General features: G+C 34.9%; 1 protein-coding gene across 12 annotated transcripts in view; it reads right to left on the reverse strand.

The window, feature by feature from the left end:
- Positions 1–13,080, reverse strand: part of NBEA (neurobeachin) — a 697,478-nt gene that overhangs the window by 496,399 nt on the left and 187,999 nt on the right. For all 12 annotated transcript variants that reach the window (XM_086713686.1, XM_086713662.1, XM_086713695.1 and 9 more), the window contains one exon: positions 4,682–4,790. In XM_086713686.1, coding sequence (XP_086569812.1) covers positions 4,682–4,790 — 109 coding nt within the window. The remainder of the gene's footprint in view (positions 1–4,681; positions 4,791–13,080) is intronic.

The raw sequence follows: 13,080 nt of genomic DNA on the forward strand, positions 1-13,080 counted from the left end.
CATTACCAGACTTAGAATTTTTTTAAAAGAGAGATTTCTTTGTTTTTTTAAGTTTATTTATTTATTTTTTGAGAGAGAGAGAAAGTGAGCACAAGCAGGGGGGGAGCAGAGAGAGAGGGGGACAGAGGATTTGAAGTGGGCTCTGTGCTGACAGCAGAGAGCCCGATGTGAGTGAGGCTCGAACTCGTGAACTGTATCATGACCTGAGCCAAAGTCTGACAGTTAACCAACTGAGCCACCCAGGTGCCCCAGATTTAGAATTTTAAAGATGACAGTGACATAGTCCTTATCTTAACTGGCCTTCCAAAAACTTTAAAAAAGCCTCATAAGCTAAAATATCATTACCAAGATCATAGGCTTCACATAGTTCTTGATTATTTCTGTGCTTCATTTTATACTTTCCTACAGTTGTAGTGATATTGATTTTGATACATTGTTTGGGGTTAAGCTAATTTCCCCAAACCAAAATGGAAATGAAGGTAAAAGAGCTTTCAAACTGAAGATTATCAACCAAATCATTCTTGCCAGGGATGTAGGCCCTGTTCGATGCTTACTCACAAGGATAATCGAACTCAAGCTTCAGGTTTTGAGGCTGAGTTTTCCAGTTACAGTTAAATTTCCTTTCTGTGTTAATGAGAATTAAGTTCAAACCTATCACATGAGTTTTAATTTTCTGTGACCTGATGCTACCTTCCAAAATAGTGCAATCTTTTAACTTTGGTAATCTAGAATTAGTCCTCGACCATCCTGCAGTCTAATAACATAATATGGCTTGTTAGTGGTACTAAAGCTTATGCTAAGACCCCTTCTACTTTTTCATGGGATCAACAGTGCAACCCAATCATATCATAACCATCTTTCTTTTTTGACTTTTTGTATACTTAAGTTTTCCTTTTTTAGAGTATAATTAACTTAGTCCATCTTTCCAATTAACCATGATTATTATTCTACTTTAAAAGCATATATTACAGCCAAATTGGTCAGAGACCTTGTAAGTTAGTTCCTTTATCTGCAACATCCAATATCCAATATCAGAAGATCTAAACTTATCCATACTTTCTCCACCTAAGACACGGAATCAGCAACAACTTGGCTTTTTTACTGTAGAATATCATTAGAGACTAAAATCTGGATACTAAGAGAGTGCATATGAGTATAGATGGTAGGTAAAAATACTGCTGCATTTGCTATTGAGCCACTTTTCAAGAAAACTAATAGAAATACATATGTTCTTACTTTAAGGTTAAGTACCTAATTATTTTTCAAATTCAACATAATATATTATTATGCTACATTCTTATTTTAATATAAGGTTTCACTAACTACAAAGACACTCTACTCTTGACACTAATTGGTTAAAACAAGCAGAGGGTTAGAAATTCATGTAGGCAAAAAATGATTTAAAAAACATGTATAGACATCATCAGCCAGAGAAGGATTAGTCTAAAAAAACCAAGATAGAAACACAAATAGAAAGAGCTCTAATATGATATTGTAGCACAGTTTTGATTCAGAGGACTTTCATGTTGTCCACCAAAGGTAGATTCTGACATTTTTTACCTTATGCACATACATTATGGAATCTGCCTATCTTATGACCATTTATTATTAATGGTGAGACACAGAAAAAAAATTGTTTAACTTGTGATTCTGTTTGTTTAAAAAGGCAACAACAACAAAAAAATCTAGTTTCATAGGGTTGTTGTAAGACTCTGAGATAATGTACGAAAAGTACTTACACCAAAGTGACTGTCACAGGAAATACACCCTCCAAAACAGTTACTATTATTAGGGAAATATAATATCAGAATCAAGATGATTTGTATATGGTAGGCTTTTCTATTATTAATGCTTATTCAGTTTTGTAGGTCAAATATTGGAGCAATACTAAAAAAAAAAACACTACGGTAATACCCAGTGTTCTGGATGATAAGCATTTACAAATCATGTAATTAGATGAATGAATAACACAAAGTTGTAATATTAGGCTTAAAAATGAAAGAAACAGAGCAGTCAAAGGAGTTTTTTAATTTACTCTTAAATTTAATGATGATAAGATAAAACGGAAAAAAAAGATGAAATAAAACAGCTGAAAGTAATGTTACAGACCTGAGGCCAAAATACTATCCAGGATACCATCTGCTTTTGTAAACAGATATAAAATAAAACAGATACAATACAGTTTCATTGGCCAGCGCACCCATTTGTCTCACAGTGTCTACAACTGCTTCTGAGCCACAACTGCAGAGCTGAGTAGTCCCACAGACACCATAAGGCCTGCTGCTAGAGACTGAATGTTTGTGTCCCCACTAATTCTCATCTTGCAAACCAATCCCCGGTGTCATGGTATTAAGAGGTGTGGAGCCTTTTAGAGGGTGTTTAGGGCTTGGGAACCCTCATGAAGGTCAGACTATGACCCTTTATAAAAGAAATCTAAGAACTCCCTTGACACTACTGCCATGGGAGGACACAGTGAAAAGATGGTTTATAAACCATGAAGCGAGTCCTCACCAAACAGCAAATCCGCCAGTGCCTGGATATTGGACTTGCCAGCCTCCCAAACCGTGAGATACAAATTTCCATTGTTTATAAGCCACCTGGTCTGTGGTATTCTGTTACAGCAGTCTAGACAAACTAAGACTACCACAAAGCCTATAAATATCTAGCATCTGGCCTTTTACCAGAAAACTTTGCCCTCCCAACTATGATGAACATTTTAGAATAAAAATATTTGCAGTATGTTGTTAAGTGCAAAAAGGAGAACCCAAAGCTATGGGAAGGATGATATCTCACGAGTTTTTTGTATGTGTGTCTGTATGTGTATGTGAGCTGACAAAAAACTTTATATATATAATTCAGTACTGATGGAGACACCAGAAGTAAATTTTTTTGGTGTTTTTCTGTATTTTCCAAAATTCTATAATGAATGCATATTAATTCTGATATCAGATTAAAATGTACTTTTTAATAAAAATGACAAAAGAGTGGAGAGATATTTCTCTGTTACAGCAGAGAGAGAATTTTATCTTTGTAGCAAAATTTTTACAGAAAGGTAGATAGAAAACTATTTTAGGATTTGTGGGTCATATGGTCTGTCACAACTCAACCTTGTCATTATGGTTTGAAATCACTCATAGACTAAGTGAATCAACGTGACTACCTTCCAATAAAACTTTATTTACAAACATGAAATTTGAATTTCATAAAATTATACATCACAAAATATTCTTCTTTTATTCTGGTCATTTAAAAATGTAAAAACTATCCTCTACTTGTGGGCCACCCAAAACTAGAATTGAGATATACTGTGGCTTAGATGAAACAAATGTAGTTATTAGAGGAGTCTAAATTTGTTCCATATGAATTTAAAATTGTAGTACAATTCCATTAAGAATTTTAGCATTTGCCCTCAATGTCTCTCACTTCATTTTTTTACTCTTGTGGAGAAATCTGCAATGATGATATTTTTTATTTTCTGCCTACTATTTTTCTGAGTGAAGGATGTTATTACAAGTGTTTAATCTATTAGCATCAATGTATAACAGTGTCCTTGTGTAACAGATAAAATGCTTTGCCACCTAAATCTGTAACAAAATAATTCACACTCCACTGTATTTTAGACGTGTGAGACCTGAAGTCCACTTTTCTTATTCTGACATGACGGTTATGCACTGATATTAAACAAAAAGCTAGACTTAAAATACCTGTGATACGTAAAACACTATCAAGTCACCACAGGCCGTGATCTGTAGTGCAACAGAGCAGCATGCAAAGTGTGATGAGAACATGACAAACATTCTCTGTTGCACCTACTCAACTCTGCTGCTGTGACGCAAAAGCAACCACCAGTAGTATGTACAGGAATGAGCACAGGTGTTGTTCCAACAAAAGTATTTATGGACACTGACATTTAATTTCATATCATTTTTATATGTCATATTTTATTTTTCTTTTGCTTACTTTCAACCATTTAAAGACAGAAAAACTGGCCTTGGCGCCTAGCCACACAGACAGGTATTAGTAAGTTTGCTAATCCTTGTACTAGAGAAAAGAACTAGGGCCACCAAAGACCAGGTGTAGGAGAGTAGAATTAAGGTTTTAAGGTTAACACGGGGATTATTACTCATATTTTACTGGTCCTTAAAAATAAAAACAGCTACTTTGGGAGGTAGTGTGTGCATTTCATAGAAAATACGGAGCTCAAGCTATATGGCTACATGGTAGAAATGATGAAAAAAGCATTTGTGAATTGAGATGATAAAATCTGCTCCTTCCAGATACTGCTTTCACAAATAATTTTTACCTATAATTTACCTCACTATCAACTCTAGGTTAATGTTGGTAGTTTCAAAGGAGACAGAGATAGAAAGAATTAGCAGAGGCGGAGGGAGGGAAAGATCTAATATATAATACATAATAGGTGTGGTTTGTATGAGAAACGCTGCACAAAGTCAATCAGCCAACCCATACTAAAAGAAAACACCTTGGACTGACATAAAAAGATGGGCAAATAAATGTACATGGGTATGTTTTAAAATAAAATTTTAAAATGTAAGTATGTGTTCATTTTTGAAAATAATGATTTCTGGCTTTCTGATTAACTGACCAACTACTGATCCCAATTACATAGAAGGTTTCCACTAAATACATTTTAAATCGTCATCACATTTTTTTTTTTTACCTCATAAAGTGTGTTGTATGTGGTGACAGTCACAGTGTTTGTATGCAACATCAGTCTTTCTCCAAGAAGAGTGAAAAGACTATGAGTATGCATAATTTCCACTTTTCTCCTGGAGAAAAAGGGGGAAAGAAAACAAAACACTATGAAATACATTTGATTACCTAATCACATGACTTTGGGTTTAGAAAGTACAATCTATTAAACAGATACAAAATCATACAAGTAATTACTTTTACTAACTTCCATCTGCAGTAAAATAACATTCATAACACAGCTATCTTCTAAAGTTCCAAAAACACTATTTAAACACTCCTCATATAAAATGTGAAATATACAAATTATAAATATTATATAAATGTTGACAGTTATTATTTTCAAATTTTTAATGAACTATTTAGGAGTTATTTTTATTAAGTTTAAAACTATTAGTTTCCACTAATACAGAGACCACAAAATTTTTAAATCCTTTCTGTCTAAATTTAAAGTCTATACATGTTTGTTTATTTATTTATTTATTTTGAGAGAGAGAGAGAGGGAGGGACAGAGACAGAGAGAAAGAGAATCCAGAGCAGGCTCTTCACTGTTAGCACAGAGCTCGATGCAGGGCTCAAACTCATGAACCATGAGCAGACCTGAGTAGAAATCAAGAGCCGGATGCTTAGCTCATTATTGCTTGTATTTGTGGTCTGCCATTGGATTTAAAACAGAGAGAGAGAGAGAGAGAGAAACACACACAAAAAAACTTTCTTAATTTCTTACTATTGGCTCAGTTAACTGTCCTCCCCACACCAAATCCATAAATAGAATAGAAGGCTGTACTCAGGGTTTCCTACAACATTTAGTTCTATCTCAGGGAATTGCTATGAGCCTCTCACTTGTGTCACTGCCTTCGAATTCAAGATCTGGATCCTCTTGGCTCTCAACCCAAGGCATTTCATTTCTTACCTTGATTTGCTATTGTTCCCTATTCAGATCTGGCAACACTGATATAAATTGGGTATTCACCAATTCTTATTCCTTTCTTCCTGAGAGCACAGGTATACTATCAATTCCAGCCTCTTTTACACTCAGGTGTGACCATTTAACTGAGTTTTAGCCAGTGGAATGTGAGCAGGAAAGTCATGAACCATTTTCAGGCCTGGCCCACAGAAAAGCACTCATGCACGTCTTCCATGCTCTGTCTCCAAGGCAGAAACACAGGAGCCACATGACGAAGACAGGGAGGACAAGATGGAAGCAGCAGCCCAGGTCTCTAAATCACAGCTTGCAAGAAAGCCACCTACTGTGGAACACCCATTTGGATTTTCAATGAATAAGAAACTACTAGTTTGATAAGCAGCTAAAATTGTGTCTGTCTGCTGCAGCAGCCATTGTTACTTTAATTAATACAGAAATCAAATAATGAACCATTTATCTGGGTACCACTCACCTGGAAATCCTCTCTTCTAACATCAGCCTCCAAGCTCCACACTGTACAACAAAAGACACAGGGCAGCTGTTTCCCCCCACCTAATTCTCCTCAGTCCAGGGAGGGAAACAGCAAAATAACTGAAACCCAAGAGCTTAGGCACATGTTTGTCTTGTGGCTGTGTTTGCGAAACACTTAAACACGACTGAAAAAAGGTCAACTGGTCATTAAAAATTTTTTAAAAATCAGGACTAATGGATATTATGGGATTATAGAGGGGAAGGCTTTAAGTATTTTCCAATTCAGGCGACACCCAAGGCAAGGATGACTTAAACTTTTTTGCTCCCTAATCAAGAAAGAACAAATGCCAAAGTGTTTTCCTTTATATATCTCTCTGATACATGAAGCTGGTAAAAGTTATCCAAATTAGGCTACCTGGAATAGCCTAATTAGGAATTTACAATAATCTCTTACCTGCACCAGTATAATTTCAGCTACTAAAGAAATTCATGCCCTTCTGATTATCTTCTATAATGTAAATTTCTATAGAGCAGCTATATTCTAGCCTTTTGTGGGGGAATTGAAGAATCCTCCGTATATACCAGAGAAGAGATGGGTCAGCTTCCTCCTGCAGGTTGCTTTAAAACAATGTTTATCAGTAATTTTTGCTGCACAGCACTGAAGAGACAGCCAAAAATGCCATCCATTATCTCAGGCAGAGTGTGGGTGAGCTATACTCCCCATGATCCCCACGTGACTTTGTTTCCCACAGAATCCCTAATGAAAGACCCAACTCAATGCATTCTGCTCAAAAAGACTTCAATAGGGCATAGACTAGAGAAAGTAAAATTTTGAACCTTAAGACCTAAACAGACTTCAGGCTTTAGTGCCTATTTGCTTTACCCTTTGAATTTTATAGGATTTCTGTCCATTTGGATTAAGAATGTAATCTTTTTTTAAAAAAAAAAAAAAGAGTAACCTTTTAATGTCATACAAATTATACATTTATTAGCTTACTAACATCCCAATGAAAATAAAATCCAATTTTCTTCTTCACAAAATAAACAAGCCTTTTTTTTTTTTTGGATAGTCAAAGAATACTTCTTGTAACAAACTCAGACAGTATGTTGAAACAAGACAAAGGTAAAAGAAACCCATACTTTCCATAACTCAGAGAAAATCATTATAAAGTGTCAGTTTATGTTCTTCTAGATTAATGACTATGCATATAAATATGGTGATAAATAAGTATAGATGATATCAATATAATGAAACTAATTCTGTATAAGGTAATTTATACTTTTTTTCCTGTTATCCTGTCTTGAATTTTCGGTCATTAAATATAATAAGTATGCAGCACATTACATCCATTGATGACTGTTGACATTGATGCTATTTCCAATTTTTTTTCTACCACGAACAAAACTTTTCCCTTTTAGGTAAATCTTTGGGCATATATCCATGACTATTTACTTAGAATAAATTCTTGTAACTGAAATGATGGGTGTTAAAAGCTTTTATATTTAATTTTATGAGACTCTCTGCAATTTACCATCAAAGTGGTACTTTGTACCATCAAAGTGTAACTTGTACCATCAAAGTGTAAACGCATTTTACCAGCAGCTTCTCTCACCAACATGAACACAAAATTCATGTAAGTATATAATTTAGTAATTATTTGAAAACCTTATAGAGTCACGCAATTATCATCAATTTCCAGTTCCAACATTTTCATCACCCCAAAAAATTCTCTTGTGCCTTGTAGTCAATCCCCACTCCCATCACTAGCCCAATATAATAATCACTAACTGCATTCTGGAGATTTCATATGAATGAAAACGTGCTCTTCTCCATCAGGCCTCTTCCATTTAGCATAATGATTTTTAGGACTCATTAATGTCATAGTGTGCATCAGTAGTTTGTTTCCTTTTAATTGTGCATTGGTATTCCATTGTATGGACATATGATACTTTGTTTATCCATTCACTAATTAATGCAATTTTGGATTATTTCCAGTTTTGAACTGTTCTGGATAATGGTATTAAGAACATCTATGCACAAGTCCAGTTGTGGACATATGCCGTCATTTCTCCCGAGTAGGTACGCAAGCATGGAAATGCCAGGGTATGTGGTAAGTTGTTACATTTTTTAAGAAATTAGAAAACTCTTCTGGAACATGGCTAGAGCATTTTACATTCCCATCAGCAATGCATGAGAATTCAGTTAGTTGTTATATGCTCTGGTTATATGTTGTATGTTGTGGATTTATACAAATCAAACTATTTTCTATTTTGCTGTGAGATTTCTTTGACCTAGGGGTTCTTACTATCAAGCAATTTACCAAAGCTCTTTCTGCTGTTGATTTCTTACTTAATTTTGTTGTGGTCAAAGAAAACATGTTGTTTGATCTCAATTCTTTTAAATTTACTGAAACTTGTTTTATGTTTTATAGCCTAGCCCATTATATATTCTACACTTAAAACAATTTGCTGACTGTTCTATGAATGTCAGTATACTGTTTAATATGATCTTGAATAGGGCTGGTGAAAACAGGTTTACATTAACTTGTAGCTATTGAAGGGGAATGCTTCTAATATTTTACTACTAAACAGGACGATGGTTACTTTCAAGTAAACAGGCCTTATCAGGTTAAAGAAATCATTTTCTATTCCTGCTTTCCTAGGAATTTTGATGATGAATGGATACTGAATTTTACCAAAATTGTTTGTATCCATTTGCGTAATTACATAGCTATTCTTCAATGTGTTAATAAGGAGATTATATTAAAGGATATTCTGATGTTAAACTATCCTTACATTCAGCATAAAATTAAAAACCTAGGGGGGGGAAAGGCAAAACACTTTATTTTTAATTTTTAAAAAATGTTTTATTTATCCTTGAGAGAGAGACAGACAGAGCATGAGCGAGGGAGGGGCAGAGCTAGAGAGGGACACAGAATCCAAAGCAGGCTCCAGGCTCCGAGCTGTCAGCACAAAGCCTGACGTGGGGCTCAAACTCACAAGACGCGAGATCATGACCTGAGCCGAAGTCGGACGCTCAACCGACTGAGCCACCCAGGTGCCCCATCACCTTTCTTTTTTTCATATAAATATTTATGACTATCAGTTGCCTCCAATACTACTTAGGCCAACTCTCAGAAGTGTAAATACACAAAATTCTCAGTTTTGATTCTAAACACTTTATAATGTGTACAGTAATTTCTTGTTATGAGTTATTTACAATATGTACATTTCCATTGTATTAGTTTGATTTTTATCAGTGATTTCTTAATTGAATTGTGGGTGACAAGTCATCTTTATGACAATTTATTTCCATTTTGGACAACTTTATGACTTCCACTGACAAGTTTTATATTTTTGTGTGTGTTTGAGAATAATGAATATGCTAATCAAGCATATTTTTAGTTTTCAGTTTTAGTTTTACTTTTAGTTTAGTTTAGGTTTAGTTTTGTTTGTAGATCTTTTATATCCTTGGTTAAATTCATTCCTGGGTATTTTATTCTATGAAAACTTTCATTCTTTTTCCATCCCTTAACCTCCTTTCTTATTTGTCATCTTTGTCTCTTGATGCTACATTCTGGGTAATTTCTTCATTGCTATCTTTCAGCTCACCAATTCTTTCTTAAGTTTTATCTCATCTGTTTAACATGTCCATGGAGCTAATTTTAATTACTACCTTTTAATTTCTAGAAGTTACTGTGATTTTTTTAAAGCTTCATGGTTTGTTTTAATATTACCTTGTTTCTTAGGAATTATTTCTCCCATTATGTTTGATTTTCATTTTTGGCATATGAGAATTTAACTACTTTTGTGTGCTCAGCTATACATCTGAAAGGATTTCTGTTGTATTTTATTCAAAATTTCTAAGTTTCTAGTAGTACAAAGTATTTCAGGGTATCGTTTTACCCACTATTTTTCTCCTATAAGAATTCTTATTCACATGTTTAGTCTCCTATATTCTTTATCTTTTCTCTTTCTATTTTTGGACCCATGCTTTGGGAACTTACTAATTTAGTGGGAATCCACTAATTTGGATGGACTGGAAAACAAGTCATGAGCTAACGAGGCAGAATATCATTTTTGGTTCCCTACTTGAATCTTAAATGCTCTTCTTAAAAATAAAATTCAAAGATTCCACCATAGCCCCCTCCACTAGTTTTATTTCATTGAGTACATAGTTTGATGACTCTCTCTTATCTCCTGTCTCTGGCTACTAGCCTTTAATGAGTTGCTATTTTTCTTTTTTACATAGTTGAGGTCAGATCTCACTGCTGTGGGTTTTACATGATGGGATCCCTGCAGGTGCTGTAAGGTAGAGGACCGCCTAAGATAACTGATCTGTAGTATAAAACCTAGCTTGTTGTTAAGTCCTGGAGCCAGCATTGTGGCATTCCAATATTCCTGCACTCCCACAAATTCAAGGACAGGGAAGATTCAACCCATCATTTCAGATACTTCTTGGCCTTCTGGTGGTCACTTACATAGAAGCCAATGTTAACACCTCTCAGGAGGGAGGGGGGTGCAAAGGAGAGAAAGTAAGAGGCACAGATCTTTGACAGAAAAATGATCTCTCAAAATTTGCTGCTTTTTAGTCTTTTCTTTAGGCTTCTAACATAATTCTTCAGCTGCCTGTCATTCCCATGGGAGAGAAAACCCCTCACCAGTTGTCTTGTTTTCTCTGCTGCTACCCCAGGTACACATAGGAACCAACATTTGCCTGAAGAAAGCCAATAGGTTAGATGTTGAAAATATATGGGAAGGAAACTTCTTTCCACCTCTCATACTCCCAGAACCTACATCACTACTTTTTGTTAACAGACAATCGGTTCTGCCAGAAAAACTGGATAATTTCAACTAGTTGAAAAAGAAACCATTAGGTTAAAACAACTGTCAGTATATAACTCTCAGGCCTGTAGTCAACACTACACACAGCAAGCTGATTCATTTAGTGTGATTAACTTGGAGAATTCACCCAGAAATTACAGGGTTTGAAGTTAAGACATCAGACAAATATACTTGGTTGAGAATTTTTATTTCCACAATGAACATTCAATAACATAGGCTTTTAAATTTTTATAAGCTACAATTATCATAGTTGTATTACAGTACAGCCGTTTAGGCATTTTGATCATCTATTTGAATGATTTGTTAGATTCTGTTCTGAGGATAACTATAATCAGACCACTTCCATGAAAGAACAGTTTGGCTTTCTACTGAAGCATACACCCAAGTTAAGTTTTTCAGTTTTATATAGCTTTTTATTTTGAAAATTTTTAAGATTTACAGAAATGTTGAAAAGATAGTACAGAGAGTACCCATATATTATTTACCCAACTTCCCCATATGTTAATATCTTATCTAATCATGATACATATGTCAAAACTAAGAAATCAACATAAGTATAACGTTTTAACTAAACTACAGACTTTTATTAATATTTTACCCGTTTTCCCTAATGTCCTTTTTCTGTTCAGGACCCAATCCAGAATACCACCTTTCATTTAGTCATCATATCTCCTTAAATTCCTCTGCTCTGCAGCAGTTTTCCTGTTCCTTGTTTCTCATGCCCTTTGACAGTTTTGCAGAGTATTGGTCAAGTATTTTGTAGAATATCACTCAATTTGGGGATATATGATACTTTCTCTGGACTACACTGGGATTATTATTATTACTTTTAGAAGAATACCACAGAGATGAAGTGCCTTTCTCATTACATCATATCAGGGAATACATGATATCAACATGATACAGAACTGCTGATGTCAGCCTTAATCAATAGGGGAAATCACTGCCAGGTTTCACTATCCTTTGGAAAAAAGCCAGCAAGTCCATCTCACACTCAAGTAGAGAGGATTTATTTGAGTTCCATCTTCAGGAGGAAGGAGTAGCTGTGTATATATTATTTGGAACAGACTTCTCAATTTAAAATTTTTTTTTTCAACGTTTATTTCTTTTTGGGACAGAGAGAGACAGAGCATGAACGGGGGAGGGGCAGAGAGAGAGGGAGACACAGAATCGGAAACAGGCTCCAGGCTCTGAGCCATCAGCCCAGAGCCTGACGCGGGGCTCGAACTCCCGGACCGTGAGATCCTGACCTGGCTGAAGTCGGACGCTCAACCGACTGCGCCACCCAGGCGCCCCTATCAATTTTAATGATGGATATCAAACCTATCTCTACTTCAGCTGACAAACTATATGGATTATCTCACAACCTATATCCCAGGCACTTGACAGAAATTACAAACTAGGCATTGCAAAGGACCAATGCACCAGACTTCAGTCTAGCTTCATTCATGGACCCAATTCAGATTCACTGCCAGACACAAATAAGACACTGAGTTTGGGTGACATTTCATTTCTTAACAGTTTTAGAGACGATTTTCTTAGGTTTTGAGGTATATAATCAAAGCCTTTACAAACATTATTTCCTCCTCCCTAATAATTATGTGTTTTATTTGTTTCAAATATTGAATAGTAATAATATAGTAGAAATACTTATCTACTGATCTAAATGATACTAGTATTATATGTTTAAATTTTATATTTAAGATAAATATCTTATTATACTTAAGATATGACCTGTTTTTACCAGAATTGCAGGTTAAATTGCACCTATTACCTTTTTGCCAAATATTTAAAGCATCATATTGCAATGTACTGTGATTAACTCTTTTAAATCTACCGTATCATTTATCCTTAAAACTCAGTGAGAAAGGAGTATAGTTTTACTCATGTAGGATAAAAACTGAGGCTCAAGGATATTTCCAAAACCATTCAAAAAAACGTGTGGCTAAGCCAGGATCCAAACCAATGCAGTACAACTTGACAATGAATTTTATGTATGTATGTATGTATGTATGTACACACACATATATATATACACACACATATATATGTATGTATGTGTGTATATATACACATATATATACACACATACACATATATATACATATATGTGTGTATATATACAT

Source organism: Puma concolor, chromosome A1, assembly GCF_028749965.1.
Source record: "Puma concolor isolate L17-30 chromosome A1, mPumCon1.1.hap2, whole genome shotgun sequence".
NCBI lineage: Eukaryota > Metazoa > Chordata > Mammalia > Carnivora > Felidae > Puma > Puma concolor.